The 18,625-nt window shown below is 38.1% G+C and overlaps 1 protein-coding gene across 1 annotated transcript in view; it reads right to left on the bottom strand.

The window, feature by feature from the left end:
- The window catches only part of large1 (LARGE xylosyl- and glucuronyltransferase 1), a 113,553-nt gene that overhangs the window by 79,120 nt on the left and 15,808 nt on the right, over positions 1 to 18,625 (bottom strand). The window contains exons 3-6 of the mRNA XM_052118848.1: positions 16,855 to 17,159; positions 15,348 to 15,430; positions 11,782 to 11,905; positions 4,557 to 4,728 (exon numbers count right to left, since the gene is read on the bottom strand). Coding sequence (XP_051974808.1) covers positions 4,557 to 4,728; positions 11,782 to 11,905; positions 15,348 to 15,430; positions 16,855 to 17,159 — 684 coding nt within the window. The remainder of the gene's footprint in view (positions 1 to 4,556; positions 4,729 to 11,781; positions 11,906 to 15,347; positions 15,431 to 16,854; positions 17,160 to 18,625) is intronic.

Genomic DNA, 18,625 nt, shown 5'->3' with positions numbered 1-18,625 from the left:
CAGCCAATCACCAGCACTTTATGATTTGGGCACATCTAGCATGCTACATGCTTATTACTGGTATCTGTATCTGGACAAAATAACAGCTAGAATAACAAGGATCTGCAAAGCTGTCATTGTGGCACGTTTTTGATGAGAACTCTTTGAAGAATTTACTTCAAACTGTAATAGTAATTTTTCACGTTACTAATGTCCTGACTATACATTGAGATCAGTTGAATGCCACTTTAGTGAATACAAATACCAATTACTTTCCATAAGAGCAAAATCTGCACATTATTCCAAACTTTTGGCTGGATATATTAATACCACGGGTCTGTTTAATGCTTGATTCTGATTAGTTGACAGACATTCTAAAGTGTTCAATTATCTTTAAACGCACAACTATGAAGTAGTTCCTTGACCACATAATGGTCCCATATCACTTCACCAAATGATTTCAGTTATTTCAGAGAGCCCTATGCCAAGGCATTGGTTAAAGTAAATCGGTTAAGAATGTCAAACAATGTCTATAATATCCTACATTTATTAAAATTTTGATTGAATAGCGCCCTCACAGTCCTCGTCTCACCTGGACTTACACAAGCTCACACACATGCACTACATGTGTATACAGTGTATAGGGATTATAGTTTATAAAGTTAGAAATATGGATATTTTTCTTACAAAAATGCATCGCTTCGCTTCAGAAGAATTTATTAACCCCTGGAGCCGTAAGGATTACTTCTATGATGGATGGATGTGCTTTTTGGGCATCAAAATCTAAGGTACCATTCACTCCCATTATAAAGTTTGGAAGAGCCAGGATATTTTTAATAGATCTCTGATTGTGTTTGGCTGAAAGAAGAAAGTCATATGAAACTAGGATGGCTTGAGGATGAGTAAATTATGGGATAGTGTTCAAATTTGGGTGAACAAATCCTTTAACCAAGATTAATAAATACTATAAAAAAATAGTAATACTTTATAATAAGGTTCCATTTGTTAACATTAATTGTACTAACTACATTAGTATACTATAAATAAAGTATAAATTAACATTAACTAAGATGAATAAATTCTGTAAAAATATACAGTTCATTGTTAGTTCATGATACCTAATGCATTAAAGCATTTACCAGATTTAACTAAATGAACCTTAATGTAAAATGTTACCATAAATATAGTTTTTTGTTTGTTCATGATGCATTTACTTATGTTAACAAGTAGGCAACAATGGTAATTCAAAGTGCTTTACATAGACGAGAAGAGATTAAAATAAGAATAAAAAAATATGAATAATTGAAACAGTTTAGAATATAAAATAAAATACAGTACAAACAGTCAGACACACAGTGGCACAGTGCTCATTCAGTAAATGCACAGCTAAACATGTGTTTTGAGTCTGGATTTGAATGTGACTACTGTAGGAGCACATCTGATCTCTTCTGGAAGCTGGTTCCAGCTGCGGCTGGCATAATAGCTAAAAGCAGACTCTCCTTGCTTAGAGTGAACCCTTGGTATTTCTAGCTGATGTGATCCTAATGATCTGAGTGATTTGTTGGGTTTATATTCAGTGAGCATATCTGCTATATATTGAGGTCCTAGCCCATTGAGTGATTTATATACCAGTAATAATACTTTAAAATCAATCCTAAATGTAACTGGGAGCCAGTGTAAAGACCTGAGGACTGCTGTGATATGTTCATATTTTCTGGTTCTGCTCAGAATCCTGGCAGCAGCGTTCTGTATGAGCTGCAACTGTCTTATGGTCTTTTTGGGAAGGCCAGTGAGGAGTCATTACAATAATCCACCCTGCTGGTGATAAAAGCATGCACAAGTTTCTCTAGGTCTTGACTGGAAACAAAGCATCTAATTCTTGCAATATTTTTCAGATGATAGTATGCTGATTTAGTTATTGCTTTGACATGACTACTGAAACTAAGGTCTGACTCTAGAGACTCACCAAGATTCTTGACTTGATTTTTAGTTGTTTGACCCCTAGCGTCAAGGTATGCATTCACCTTGAGAACCTCATCTTTGTTTCCAAACACAATGACTTCAGTTTTGTCTTTGTTTAACTGAAGAAAGTTTTGGCACATCCAACTGTTAACTTCATCAATGCATTGGCACAGGGACTCAATGGGGCTGTAATCGTTAGGTGATAGGGCTAAGTAGATCTGTGTGTCGTCTGCATAGCTGTGGTAATCAATTTGGTTCTCTCTCATTATTTGGCTAATTGGGAGCATATACAGGTTGAACAGGAGTGGCGCAAGAATTGAGCTTTGAGGGACTCTGCATGTCATGGATGTCCACTCAGACTTATGGTCTCCTATACTCACATAATAACCTCTCCCTTCTAAGTATGACCTGAACCATTTTAGGACCATCCCAGAAAGCCCCACCCAGTTTTCGAGCCTGTCAAGAAGTATGTTGTGATCGACAGTGTCAAATGCAGCACTGAGGTCGAGTAGTACCAGTACTGATAATTTGCCTGTATCAGTATTTAAGCGAATATCGTTTATTATCTTTATGAGCGCTGTCTCTGTGCTGTGATGCGATCGGAAACCAGATTGAAAATTTTCAAAGTATCCATTGAGTTCAAGAATTTGTTCAGCTGATTGAAGACAACTTTTTCAATGATCTTGCCTATGAAGGGAAGATTTGAGATCGGTCTATAGTTGCTTAATATGGTCTTATCCAGATTGCTCTTTTTCAAGAGGGGCTTGACAACTGCAGTTTTCAGGGAGTTTGGAAAACTCCCAGAGAGAAGTGAGGAGTTTATCACTTCTAGGAGATCTGCTTCTAAACAGTTGAACACACTTTTGAAAAAAGATGTGGGAAGTGCATCAAGGGCGCAGGTTGATGTTTTAAGGTGCTGTACGGTTTCTTCAAAAATTTTGCCATCAATTTCTTTGAAATCAGACATAGTAACTACTTTCTCAGGTTGTGGTTTGATTTGTCTGACCCCAGCACAACTCAAGGATGTGCTGATCACCTTTCTGATATTATAGATTTTTTCAGAGAAGAAAGAAGCAAACTCACTGCACTTGCTGTCTGCGAGCATTTCACTGGGAATCTGGCTTGGGGGGTTTGTCAGTCTCTCTACAGTCGCAAAAAGAGTGCATGTGTTGTTTAAGTTGCTGTTTATAATATTCCAGAAGAAAGTCTGTCTAGCTTTGCCTAGTTCCATATTAAAAGCATGGATGCTGTCTTTGTAGATGTTATAATGGACTACAAGTTTTGTCTTCCGCCACATGCGCTCTGCTTTTCTGCATTGTCTTTTCATTTTTTGCACTGCTGTTGAGTTTCTCCAAGGTGCTTTTTGTCTGCCACTCTTCTTCCTGACTTTCACAGGAGCAATATCATCAATTACACTTTTAACTTTTGCGTTAAAACAGCCACTCCAGAGAACACATAGTCACTTATTTGCCAAAGTTTCTGAAGTTCATGGAATGAAACAGAATCCAAAGTTTTCTTTGAGGTCACTTATGAAGGAGAACTGTGGTTGGTTCTTTTCACATGTCAATCAGATGGCCGCTCGCCAGTTGTTTTTGTGGAAAACAGAGAAATCAGACATTTTACATCAGACTACTGAAATATGATCCTATTTAGTTTTTGTTTGTTTTGAAGTGTAGATTTATAGTTTCAGTTTAGTTTAAACTCCCGTTTTTATTTGTATTTTTGTTGTCAAAAATGTCATGCTTAAATACTCTGCAGTGCTGCAAATTTGAATAAAAAATACATGAAATTGTTCCCATCGTGAATGACTTTGTGTTCAATGTAAATACCCATTAAAAAAATAAAAGACGGTCATGTTGCACCATTTACAGGCACAAAGGTGTAATATGCAGAAACTGTCAATGAACAAACAGAATCAATGAACAAATCTGAACAAATCTTTTTGGTGAATGGATTCAAAAGGCTTGGGTCACTGAGATGAATCAAAATCACCACCACTACTGAGCTGGATTAACTTTAGCCATTCTCCATTGATCAGTACACCCACGACGATGACGCATGTTGTGGGGCGTGTAAATGCAAATGAGAAATGTCTCGTGATGTCACAAACACCCAGAATTGTTTAAATATTAAGGAAAATTGGATTCTCTATTTCATAACCCATTTAAGTTGCAGTGTAATAAGTGGGATAGTGTCAGATGGAATACATTCAGACGGTCATCATCACAAAATAAACGCAGACAGGTTGATCAGGACTCCAATGTGCATTGGAGGTTCAGAGGTTGAATTTGCAACTTAAAACCAGAGCTTGTGATATTTCCCAACAATAAAACATTTTTAGCAATGAAAACACACACTGTATATATATTCATTGTGTTGCCATGGACCATGTTCACTATTTTGAAATATTTCCATTAATGAAGTAGGTTTTACAGACACATGCACACAGAAAATGTGTGCACTATACTCTGAATTAATTTCAAGTTTAGCAAACATCAGCACTCCCCCCAATAGAAATAAAATCACGAAAACCACCATCAAATCGATACATGGATCCAAGAGATGATGACTGCGATTAGAATTCAAGAGAATGTGAAAGCAGACATTTCCAGTACCTTTAAACTTGTGGAAGACAACCCATAGCTCAGCAATGTCTGTGGCGAAGGTGATGTCAGTATCCAGAACGATGACCTTCTGAAGGTCAGAGGGCAGTGTTTTGGTCAGCACAAGCTTCATCAGACCGTAGATGCCAGAGTAATGCTTGTTAGGAATCCACGACACCTCAAACTGTCAAACACAGAGAGCAAAAAGTCAATTCAGCTGATCTAAAAACTGAAAAATTTGCTTTTACCAACACAGAATCAAGGCAATAAACAATCAAACAGTTCTGTAGTCGGGCCATATGCCCATATACGCGGTGTGCTTACTATTTTCCCCAGGGCAGTTTGTGTATAATGACTTCTAAGGGTCAATATTTGCGTACACCCTCGGTATACACACGTGTTTTGCTACTTCAGAAGTCCATAATCTACTGTCGTGTTAGCTTCCCTTTAACTGTATCCAAGGCTTGACATTAACATCCGCCAACCTGCAAAATGTGGGTAAAAACTGGCAGTGCCAGGTCACTCTACTAGCCACTTTGGCTCAGAGGTGGGAGTAAGTCACACATGTGCAAGTATCAAGAAAGTCTCAAGTCCTGAACTTCAAGCTCTGAGTCAAGTCTCAAGTCAGCAATGCATACACCTCAGTCGAGTCAAGTCAGTGGTTCACCTCAGTCGAGTCAAGTCAGTGGTTCACCTCAGTCAAGTCAAGTCAGTGGATCACCCCAGTCAAGCATGTCAAGTCAGTGGATCACCTCAGTCAAGCATGTCAAGTCAGTGGTTCACCTCAGTCGAGCGAGCCAAGTCAGTGGTTCACCTCAGTCAAGCATGTCAAGTCAGTGGTTCACCTCAGTTGAGTCAAGTCAGTGGTTCACCTCAGTCGAGTCAAGTCAGCGGATCACCCCAGTCAAGCATGTCAAGTCAGTGGTTCACCTCAGTCAAGCGAGTCAAGTCAGTGGTTCACCTCAGTCGAGTGAGTCAAGTCAGTGGTTCACCTCAGTCGAGTCAAGACAGTGGATCACCTCAGTAGAGTCAAGATCACCTCAGTAGAGTCAAGTCAGTGGATCACCTCAGTAGAGTCAAGTCAGTGGATCACCTCAGTTGAGTCAAGACAGTGGATCACCTCAGTAGAGTCAAGTCAGTGGTTCACCTCAGTCGAGTCAAGACAGTGGATCACCTCAGTCGAGTCAAGTCAGTGGATCACCTCAGTAGAGTCAAGTCACAGTACAAAACAGAGCAGGGAGAGCGATTTCTCCACAAAATACTTGATGGTTTAAGGTTTCAAACAGGGCTCGTACAAGCATCACTGAATAAAAATACAGGACTTTAAGTACTTTTTCCAGCATTCATTTTTCATTTCCATGTACTTCATAAAAGTGAGAACTTAGATCATACAATTCAAAGTTTCTCATTTGTATTATGAGTGACATGAATGGTATTTATTAATCGGACACTTGTAATTACAGTAACTGTGCGAACGGACCATGAACAAATAGTATCGTTCAGAAAATGACGATAGCGATACCGGTTCCTAAACTATACTTTTTCCGATACCAATTTTATAAATTTTTTACAGACTCAAAGACTCATCTCCTGAGCCTTCTGGTCTCCTCATGTCAGGGTCGGCAGGGGCAGGGGCTATAACATTAATGTGAAGAGGGAAAAAAAACAATTTAAAACTGTTAATTCAGCCGACCTTAAGGATGAGTACAGTTTAGCAAGATAACTAGTTTTATGAGAGTTAAACTTGATCAGTTACTGTCAACCTTAATGCATTTTTAGCATGGATTTAGCTAGCATCTACATTATAGCCATACATCCAAACAATATCTAACGTTACATAGGTCCCAGTTTATAGGACTGTCACCGCGCACAGAAACGTTAATTTAACAAGTACACAACCATATACCACTACAAGTTAGCAGATTTTGTTTGTTGGTTTGTTTGCAAAATGTTAACCAAACCTGTCGGAGTCCCAGTCATAGCGCCGCTGCATTCATCAGTAGTTTTGGAGGAGGACTCGTGGTGGGCATGTTGAACGAGGCTCTGTGGCAGGGGGACAATGAGAGGATGACCGCACTGGCTCGGACTTCATCAGATTTGTCATGTTGCCGGTCTTGGCAGCAATTATATTGTCGCAAATATTGCACAGCGTGCTGTTGGCATCGAGCCTGGTGAAATATAGACACACTTTTGATCTTTTCCACATCTTGTACATCTATGGGTGTTGAGACGCATACACACTACATCCTCACGTGTGTGCCGCGTCTCTGGGTGTAACCGCTGTAAACTAGTGTTTTTCATTGATGCCTAAACACAGCCAATCACTGGCACTTTTAGATTTGGGCACATCTAGAATGCTACATGCTTATCACTGACATTGACGAGGTTAACCCCTTAGGTATCAATAATTTGGTACTGATCTACAAGACATTTTTCGATACTTGATTGTTTAGAGACAATTTGGTCGGTGCCTAAAATGTACCAAACTCAATACCCAGCCCTATGAACAAATGTATTAAAGAAGTAACTGGCCAGGAAAAGTAACAAACTATATAGTATGTGAAAGTGTATATATATATATATATATATATATATATATATATATATATATATATATATATATATATATCACTACTATGATCACATTTTAGCTCTTTAATACGTTGACATTTTTCATTGATCACTTAATATGATGTAATGAAATTGCATGAATTATAATAATATGAGCTGTAAATGTTTTCCATAATTTGTACAAACAACCTCTAAAATTGTACTGTCTCTTTAAGAATGACGGAATGCGTCACATCACACTCGAATAGAAGAGGAGTATATGCTGTGTTCCAAACAACGTGGACCTCAGGATTTTCCCACCTCCGACTTTAAAATAAAGACTGGAATGCCGCTTGAAGTCAGATGCTGAGTTTGAATGTCATACTACTGTTACTACTGCCATGTCTGTCTTTGGCAGAAATAGTAAGAGTAGTATGGCAGTATGCCCTTACGAACTAGGCCAGATGCATGGGGTAGATCAATGAACCCCGACTTCATAGAGTAGCATAATTTGACGTCATTTCCAAGATCGCGTGCCCATAACGCGAGCATAAACTGGAGCTGGGATTCATAAAACAAACAGCATAAAAACAAACTTTCAAGTATTTTCACTTAAGGAAATGTCTTTATTTGCAATATACAAAAAAAATGTACAAAAGGATGTTTAGAGGATTTCAATCAATGCCTATGTTTTCACCTGTTGGCTCAGAGAACCAGCTAGCTAGCATCTGGAATAAGCGTGTGTGATTGTGACGTGTGATTGATAGGAAAACACTGAGGTCGGAAGTGGGAAATTTCAACACCGATATTCCCACCTCCGACTTCGTCTGGAACGCAGCATTATAACGCATCCATGCAATAAGTGATTGCAATACAGGTTTCTTTTTACTTTTTGATCAATAACTAAGTGTAAAGAATAGTAAGAGACATTATTTAAAGAAAATGGAGTGCATGGATATCATCTTTGGAAACACACGGAATGAGTGAAACCAAACTTTTACTCTCATAATGGAGACCGTCCAGTATTACAATATACAGATACAGAATGGGTAAACATAACTCACAACATTACCCATAAATGTTGGATGTTGTTCACAGAAGCCTGCTAGAGACAAATCTATGGGAGTTACATCACTGACTGGGTATGTGCATCTTAACGGTTTCATTTTCATAACTCTCATTTTGATGTTTTGAAATGTTGACATGAAGAAATTACTATCACGGTAACATTTCTATTGAACGATCAGTGGCTAAATACTGAAAGTAATGTATTGTTTGTCATGATTAAATAAGAATTGTATGGTAATAACTTTTAACCATAATGAACAGGTTACCTTACATTCATTTACAGACATTCTAAGGCCAGGGTTGGGAGGGTTACTTTTGAAATGTATTCCACTACAGATTACAGGATACATGCTGTAAAATGTAGTTTGTAGTGTACTGTTAGATTACTCAAGGTCAGTAATGTATTCTAAATACTTTGGATTACTTCTTCAGCACTGGTAGATTTTTTTCACTTTTGCCAGTACAGTAAAACAAAATACACATGTTAAAAATACATTCTCTGAAAAACCCAAATATCTTATGCAGTGTTGTTTCTAAAACAAGATTCATATAATTGATCTTGTTTTGAAGATTTTTAGAAATTTTAACAAGAAAACAATATACAAATTATTATCAAGAATATGATTTTTGCCCGAATATGATGGTGTCTGGTAACATGTGCATGTAAAATGGCTAGAAATAGCATTTTAGCTTAGCGTAAAGCTGACCATTTACACGAGGTTTATTTCTATTTCTTCTGCTCCAAACGTAATTCTCTGTCTGCTCGTATGAATGTAACACATCATAAGAAAGTGTTTCACCGCTGTTCAAATACACTTTGGATCACATCATTTAGATGTAGAAATGTTTTCCATCTGAAAAGGACTAAATATGAAATGAAACTAATGACAATGCAAAGTAATCTCAGTAATCAAAATACTTTTTGAAATGTAACTGTATTCTTATTACCAATTATTTAATTTGTAACTGTAGTGGAATACACTTACTTATATTTTGTATTTTAAATACATAATCCCGTTACATGTATTCCGTTACTCCCCAACCCTGTCTACGGCAGACCTCTTTTTATGAATAAGGTTCATTATGATTAAGATTAAGATTAAAAAAATATTTAAAAGATCTTTGGGGCTGTTTTGCTATCATTAGCATTTGGTTCCCGTTTGGTTACTTTTGGGGAACCAATTCCTAACATTCAAAGAATGTTCTCCTTGGTTCTATTTTTAGTAACCATAAACTAACGGTCCCAGAATGTTGCAGGGAGGTTTTTGTGTGGCAACCTAATAAAAACCAGAATGACATTAGTTTATGGATTTCCTCAATAAATAATTATTTCTGGATGAGAGATTAACTGATATGATAAAGATTTGGCTCATATAATCGAAAAGAACTTTTATTTTATTGATTGACAACAAATGAAGAGAAGCAGATGTATCAGCTAAACTGTACACTTATGTGGTAAGAAATGAATCTAATAATAGCCTTTTAAGATTAATTCAATGTTTATTCCATTTTTATGTCTGCCAATACATTTCTGATTTTAAAAACCCTCGACTGTTAATTGAAATAATTGACTTCAATATCTGCATATTAGTGTCTGTTGATGAGGTAGCTGAGGAAATGCAAAAATCAAGGCTCAGTTTTCAGTATGGTACAATGTTAGATCAAATCTTACACATTTATGGTAGAATTACAGCTTACGTATTCTTCTAACCCACATGTTCAGGGTGTTTCCCTGCCTTAATTCTCCCAAGGTAGCTGGGATTGGCTCCAGCACACAAGACCCTAAAAAGCGGGTATAAAAAAAGTGGATGGATGGACATTAATTTATCCATCACTCCATATTATTTGTGATGTGTTTCAATTATTTTAATAAGGAATTAATTCAACAATGGATCAGAATAAGAAATGGATTGTAGATGTATTAACGTACAGCAGGGTTGCAGAAAGGATAGGAGTATTAATGGGTTAGGAGAATGTTAGAATGACTGTTCATGTTAACTGGGTGTGTGCAGAATGGAAGCATGCAGACAATTACGACTCATTCTGTGGTTTACATTTTTTGTACCAATTCACAGTTGTTGCAATAATATCTTTTAAATAGTATTTTACTACATTCATGAAAGCACATAACATGCAAAAATGTACATTTTTGCCGAGTCACTCGAGTTGAATCATTGGTCCTCAAGTCAAAGTCAAGTCCTTTTCTGCATTTAATAAAGCAAGTCATAAGTCCTGAAATTTGCAACTAGTCGAGTCACGTAACTCGAGCCCCCTAACCTCTGCTTTGGCCAGTGACATTTTGAGGATTTTTCTTGCATTGAAAATACTGTGAATACGGTGACTCAGGCCACTGCCGACTGAAATGTAATTTTATTCATCTCACATTCGGTGCTTTATAAACATTACACAGCCGTCTTCTATCTCGCGAATGAAGCATGGTTTCACCACAACAGCGCACATACTAGCGTGTTCCAGAGATAGAGCCAGAGCACTGGGATACCACAGAGTGAAACTCAAGAGTCAATCGGGCTTCACTCAGTATCATGACGGATACCACAACACTTACGTGACTCATTTCATTGCTACACAATTCTAAAGGTGACTTAAATCATTTGGATTGTGTTCCACTGAACTGACTGAAATATAATCCTCGGTCAAATAAATTGTCCAAAGAAATGCATGTGTTACAGTCTTGAGTCTTTATAACTTGTTGTGTGGTGGGGGTTTTGGCTAGTGAAAATGCTGAGTGACTAGTGACATTGGAATATTACTAGCCACAGTGGCTGGTGAGCCAAAAAGTAAACTGGTAATTCTTTGAGCATTATCTCTTGAATTCTACCATTCCCTGGCCCTGACGACCACTGGTCAACAATGGTCACCGCCATCATCGCCTGAAGGAATTCATGGTGGAGAGTGGAGACACACTCTCATGCTGAAACAGTATCAGATCAAATGAATAAAAGGAAAATATATGTTGCCAACCGTCCAGTATAATGAGGATTCGTCCCGTATTTAAAGGGAAAAATTGCGTTCAGTAAGAAATCAATACGTTACGACATTTTTTATTTTAGCATCTCACACCCAAACTGAGAGAGAATTTTTTTTAAATAAAAAGAAATGGACCTGTAACACATGAGTTGTGCGAGATATCGGCTGTTGCTTATCATGGATGGCACTACTTGACAGAAGCGGCTCAGGGAAAGATCAACCACGTCTTCTGTCGTGTTTTCTGTCAGCATCAGGAGATTGGAATGCATGTGTATTGATCCCCACCACTGTGATTTCAAAATACCAGTAAACTTATCTATTAATGACATGGCATTACATGTTATTGCATATGTCAGTACTTGTTCAGGAAGAGAGAAAAACTGCAGCACTTTTAATAATAATGGGGGTTGGCTCCTTTGACTCGGGCCATATACGTTTTTGGTTAAAATCAAAGTTTATACTGTTATGATTCAACCCAAGCTGGTTGGCTTGATTCAAGGCATTGAACTCTATTGAAGAATTTTCTTTAGAGAAATTTAATGGGGAAAACATTACTGAAGCAAGGCCACTGAAAAAGTGATTGCTCAATGTTGCATTCTATTGCAGTGAGCACAGCAGCAGGTACACAAACCTTTAGTTCATCAGCGTCGTAGAAGTTGATGTGAACTGCCGGCACCATCCAGGTATTAAAGAGATCGGACAGGATCTTCCGAGCGATAGAGTCCGTGATGAAATGGAAGTGAAGTGGGTTTCGTCTGACACAGAGAGGGAGAAGACACTGTTACAGTCACCAATGACTACAATATACATGCGTAACCAGATAAACATAGTTAAAGAATAGTTCACCCAAAACATCTGTCAAAATGCACTCATTATGTTGTTCCAAACTGTATGACTTTCATTCCTCAGTGGGCGCTTTTCTATATAATGAAAATGAATAGGGACTGGAGCTGTCAAGCTTTAAAATTCATTGAATAATATATATATATATATATATATATATATATATATATATATATATATATATATATATATATATATATATAGACTGATCAGCCACAACATTAAAACCACCTGCCTAATATTGTGTAGGTCCACCTCATGCTGCCAAAACAATGCCAAACCCGAAACGCTATTATTCTCACTACAGTTGTACAGAGCAGTTATCCGAGTTACCGTAGACTTTGTCAGTTTGAACCAGTCTGGCCATTCTCTGTTGACCTCTCTCATCAACAAAACATTTCCGTCCACAGAACTGACGCTCAATGGATGTTTTTTGTTTTTGGCACCATGCGGAGTAAATTCTAGAGACTGTTGTGTGTGAAAATCCCAGAAATACTCAAACCAGCCCATCTGGCACCAACAATCAAGCCATGGACCAAATCACTGAGATACAATTCTTTCCCCATTCTGATGGATGATGTGAACATTAACTGAAGCTCCTGAACTGTATTTGCATGATTTTATGCATTCCTGCCACATGATTTGCTGATCAGATAAATCGCATGGATGATTGTTGGTGCCAGACATCCTGGTTTGAGTATTTCTGTAACTGTTGATCTCTTTAAAGATTTATATCCTGTTGTGTCTGACTGCTGTTTTACAGATTGCGTTTGTCTAATGCACAGTCCAACTTGACTGCTTTAATATTACTCTTCTCTGCCCTAGTGGCTATATCGGGTGTTTTTGTACTTTCGTTTTTGTATTTATTTTTGTGTTTTTGATGACCTGTTTTAGTTGATTTATTTTGTCTTGTTTTTGCTTTTGGTTTATTCCTCTTTAGCCATTGAATTAACCATGCCCCCTCTTTCCAAAACCCTGCACTCCAAGAAATGAGCGCACACACAAACACACTAGAGACGTTGTTTTGGAGCAGATGGAGTCCCCCTGAGCATTTAGCTGTCCGACCCTGAGTGTTTTGCGTGAACAGGACACCGAACTGACACTTGTACGAGCATATATGGGCTGACCTGTTAACAGTGATTGACAGGCAGAAAGACCCGGCAATCTAGCCGTGGCCCGCTGACATCTTTTCCTGTGTTTACCAGCCTAGGGCTGTAACAGAGACAGGTGTAATATTTCATTGTACCTATCTCAGTGATATCTGAAAGGTAATCTGATAATTAATTTAATTAAAAAAGCACCTTTTAACTAATATTAACAAATATACATTTTAATTTAAATATGTATATGTCAATGTCAAATTTATTTATAAAGCACAATTCAAAACAGCATCCATTCAGCAATGTGTTGTACAACCACATATAAAAAATGAAAAAAAATAAAAGAGAATTTTACAATAAGAAATTCAAACGAATACACAATACAACTTTTATGGTTGATTGTAAGCCAGGGAAACCTTTGAAACATTACATTTAAATGTATGTACTATGGAAGCATATCTGATGAACACAGGTAAGCTGTTCCAAAGCTTTGGGCCAGCTACTGCAAAAGCATGGTCACCCCTCAGCTTCAATCTAGACCAGTCAACAGTCTCTGACCTTAAAGATAAAACTGGACTGTATACACAATAGGTCAGAGAGATAAGGCGGTGCCAATCTGTTTAAAGACTTGAAAACAAATAGTATTATTTTAAAATCAATTCTGTAGCGAATTGGCAGTCAGTGAGGAGAATATGTTCACGTTAACATACAGTCAACAATCTAGCAGCAGTATTCTGGACCATTTGCAACCAAGAAATGGACTTATTCCTATATAAAGAGAGTTTCAGTCGAGATGAAATAAAGGCATGAATCACCCTTTCAAACTCCTAAACCCTCCAATGGTTTTCAGTCACTTTTGACGAAATCAATGTTTCTGATGTAATAAAAATGGTTTCCTGAGCAGTACAAGACTTGTTGACTTTTCCTCTACTTGAACATACAAAAACATTATGGGCATGATTCAATAATTCTAAGTGTCGTAAAACAAATGTTTTAAAAACCTAATACCTTTGTGGTCAAAATTGACTGATCATTGAAAATGAATGGGAAAGACCATAACACCGATGTGACCATAGCACACAATGCTTTCCTTTGCTCCTCGCCTCGCGCAACACGAGATCTTTATCAGATGATCTCAGAAATTTGGCCAGAATTGAACGAGGTCTGTCTCCTTCAGCCAGTCTATGAGCCGGGACCCTGTGAGCTTGCTCAATTTCCAGCTTATTGCCTGTTATGCCGAGCAGACTCGGGAAGAGCTCGTCTAGGAATATCACCATATCTCGGCCTTCTTCATGCTCAGGAATTCCAACAATTCTGACGTTATTTCCCTGGCTACGATTCTCCAAATCCTCCATTTTCCAAAACGCGCTGTAAATCTACTTTGGTCACTAGCGGATCAGCAGCTAATTCCCTCTCCAATGACTCCAGATAATCAACCCGTTTCTCGACGTCCCCGATTCTTGTAACCAACTCAGAGAATTTAGTTTCCATCGCAGTAATTGATCGACGTATTACAGCGAGATCCTCCAAGTCAGCATCACAGATATGCTCGCCTGTTGGCATTGGATTTCTCCCGCCGCACCGTCCAAACCGAGCACATGATCTGCAGGCCCATCCGAGGCACCAGCTTGAGCACGCAAGTGTCTTTTAATATCTCCAGAGCCCGAAGATTTTGAGTTCTTTGCCATGTTGACTTCACAGAACAGATAAGTAGAAGGGTGTATCCAATCTCACCGGTTTATGACATAAAAATCATTATTAACTAGCAAAGTGCAAAGAGCTCGTGGTTTACACGTCCGACCCTCGCACGACGTCACGTGACTCATCGTAGTTAACTCATGTTAACAAAAATAACCTTATTGTAAATTGTTAAGTTGTGTAATAGTTTAGAAATATTATCCAGTACTGTTTCAGCACAGATGTTATTGTTGTAATGCCAAGAAGAACAAGTGTCTTTGAAAAGTATAACAATTTGTATTATTATATTTCAAACAAGTCTAATTTTAAATAATAATTTTGTGTCTGAAGTGTGTCTGATGACTTTTTGGTATCAGCAAAAAAGTATTGTTGCATCATTAGTTTTTAGCAGAGCCTACATGTATTGTGTTGAGAGAGATAGTAACTGCAATTTATACCAGTTTAAAATTTCTGTTGACCTGGGAACAGTATTAAGATCATTAAGAGAAGGTCAACAGAAAGACCAAGCTATAGTGTGCATGCGTGTGTGTGTGCCTGCCGCAGACTCTAAATTTACCTGTGAAACAGGACAGACTTGACCAAAGTGACCACATCTCTGCTTGCGTTGTAGCCCGCACACACAATAGCAATATGAATTGTCTATGATTAGAAACACAACACACAAAGACATTTTTATAAAATAAAATTGTATTTTAACTGTAGGGTGGAGACACAAATGAAATAGAACAAGATATTTTCCTAAAGATGTTTGTGGTGCTTCACCAGGGAGTTGTTAAGCAGTTGTTGCGAGTGGTTTTTAGCACGTAGCTCGGGTGTTATTAATGGATTTTAGCACATTGCAATTGATTGCTTGGGTGTTCTGTGTTGCAGCTAGGACGTTGCTAGGTGGTAACTAGAGTGTTCTGGGTGGTTGCTTAGCAGCTTAAGTCAAAAGAACCCATCCTCAAGTCTCTATTATATTCTGGGCCCATATTCACAAAGATTTTTATCTTACCACTAGGAGTTCTCCAAATAGTTCCTAGCTAGGATTTGTTTGCTTAAAACCTGTTTACAAAGTAAATCTTATGATAAGAGTAAGGCAGTGTTGACCTCGTTGCTATGGATGACATCACGTTTTATGAGCGAACTCTTTTAAATCGGCCACAGTGATTGGCAGGCAGGGAACCGCTATTTGTCAGCGAAGACAATGATATATACAGTATATACGACAGCAGAAAGATAGATTTTGTTTTTCCGGTTGATGAACATTTATTCATCCTGTGTTGATACAATGAAACGAGTGCACATCCCGTCTACAGCATCTAAACACTGGGTAGCCCCGTGATGGCAGTGAATGCCACCTTTTCCTCTGCAGCTAGTGCGCATCCACAAGAAAAAATAAGCTATGAATTGTCGGATGATATGCAGTCTGGAGAGGGCATTTATAGTTTGATAGATGATTTTGCTGACAGATGACAGAAATCCCAAATTCATCCATGCTACAGTTTTATTTGAGAGAGTTGTCAATACCTTTATCTCTGATGTAATTGGGTCATTTCAGTTTGTGGGAGAAGTTACAACATCTATAACTAGGTTTACAATAATAAAAACCCCCTCGCAATTCAGGTGATACCTTTTTAAACGGTCAATGTCATAAATAATAATATTGTAATATAACGTTTTTAATGTGGGTTGATGGCAACAGACAAGTTTCAGATCATTAGGTCACTCTTAAGGATTTAGACGTCCTCAGGATGACTTCTAGGGTTTGAAAGATAAGTTTAACATGAAACTGCTTCATGAATTACTCTTCGGTTCAAATGTTATGAGTCTGATTTGTAAGTTACTCTTAAATGTCCATATAAGGAGCTACTTTAGCCTTAAGATTGTTTTGTGAATACAGGCCCTGGTTTTTAAATATAGGTTAGGTCAATGAAATCTTTTTCACGTGTTTTATCTTCCACCGGGAGAAAATTTCTTAGAAAAAAATTTAAGTACACCCTAAACAAGCCACATGACATGAGGCAAAATGTGTATCCATTTAGTTATAACTGTGTCACTTCAATGTTATGTATCATACTTACCTCACATTTGTTCACCACAGGCTGAGGCACACAGTCAGAGCTGTTGCCCGCAGCAACTCTTTTTTTAGCCTCACTATCACCTGTACCTTCTTCTGTGGAATGGGTGTGTAACTGGTTGCCTTGGCGACCAATGCTATTATGGCTGCTATGGGTTGGGACCCTGGACAGTGGGCTAAGCTCTCTCTGCATGGCATGGTGACGCTCCTCTACGTCTCGCAGTCGCAACTGCAACCCCTGATGCTCACCAGGCACCCCGATTAACGTAGATGACTGCAGATGCAACGGTGACAGAGGCAGCGGTTTAACTGAGGAGGAAACACAGTTATCCACTGCATGTTTAAATGTTCACCAGCCCACAATGCACTGCACTAAAGCTTCAGTCTATATTCAGATTGACAACTTATGTCATTCAAAAGCGTCATTATTCAGTGTTTCCTGTAACACTGATTAATTTACATCATCATGGCATACCTTCAGTCATGTCCAACTGGAAAAGGACCAAGAACTGTTTTGTGTTGTTAAGGTTTGTGAGACTTAAATCAGTATCATTAAATTAAATGTAGAATACACAAGACTGCTGTAATCATCACAAAGGCATCCTATACATTTGACATGTCATAGAATTTCTTGGTTTCATTTGAATTATTATTTTGATGTTCTGCATACCAGCGTTTAGCTATTATGTCACCATAGAAAGAACTAGTTGGTCTCATCTGTGGAGTGATTGGGTGGGACCAGACCAATAAATTTGATGCTTTTTGGGATAAGAAAGTAGAGAATCTTTTTTAATCAAGCAAACCTTTGTCCCATTAGTCGGATCCTAGATATGGGAGTAGCAGCCATAATTTTGTGTGCGCACTGATCCACAATAGTTTTATATTTCGTGATTGTTAATAGTTTGAACCGGGTTCGTTTTAGGGTATATTGTGTGTTGAATTCGATCCATAAAAGCATATGAGATCAAAATAATTGCCATAAATTGTCTTTACTTCAAAATAAGAAAATTAAAGCATTTTCAATTACCATAGTGTATGAAATGTGCTTTATAAATAAACATGCCTTGCTCAAAATATTTCTGTGGATTAATGTAGTTTGAGTTACTGTATCAAGCTTGTATTAAAGTGCCTTAACACCACCTCCATAATTCAGTTAAACAATCATTTCAATAAGTTACATAGGCCGGCTGACAAAGTTGGGCTAGGCCTACTCAAGATTTTGTTTTATTATTATGCATTCGGTCTCAGACATTTGGCTCATTGGTCCCTTCCACCTGAGAGAGCCCCTCCCTGGTTTTGTATAGAACAGGAAGTTCTTGCTCCTTCACTGTTCATGGCGTTCTGCGGATCTGCTGAAAGCATGACAGGTGGGCCGTGTATTAATCGCATTGAACAATCAAATCAAATTATGGGGCTTTTACACTGCACGGTACAACTCGACTCTGCTTGCTTTTCTGGGGTTTTCCACTGTGGATAGTAACTGGTACCTGGTACCTTTTTTTAGTACCACCTCGGTCGAGGTTCCAAGCGAGCCGGGCCGATACTAAATGTGACGTCAAAATCCTGCAGATCACTGATTGGTCAGGGAGAATCGTCACTACCATCATCACTGGATTTCTGACACGTGGCATCAACCCGCTAGTTTTAAAGTTAGCAACAGTGATAGCAGTATCATTTCTTCATGTGACTTTCGAATTGTGTCCCTGCCATGTCGTCTCTGAGGTACACTTGATTTAATAACTTTTGCTTTCATGACCATATTTGGATTATAAATG

The sequence above is a fragment of the Xyrauchen texanus genome, chromosome 45 (genome assembly GCF_025860055.1).
Source record: "Xyrauchen texanus isolate HMW12.3.18 chromosome 45, RBS_HiC_50CHRs, whole genome shotgun sequence".
Lineage (NCBI taxonomy): Eukaryota > Metazoa > Chordata > Actinopteri > Cypriniformes > Catostomidae > Xyrauchen > Xyrauchen texanus.
Note: the sequence above shows the minus strand (reverse complement) of the source record. Positions and strands in the feature narration are given on the sequence as shown.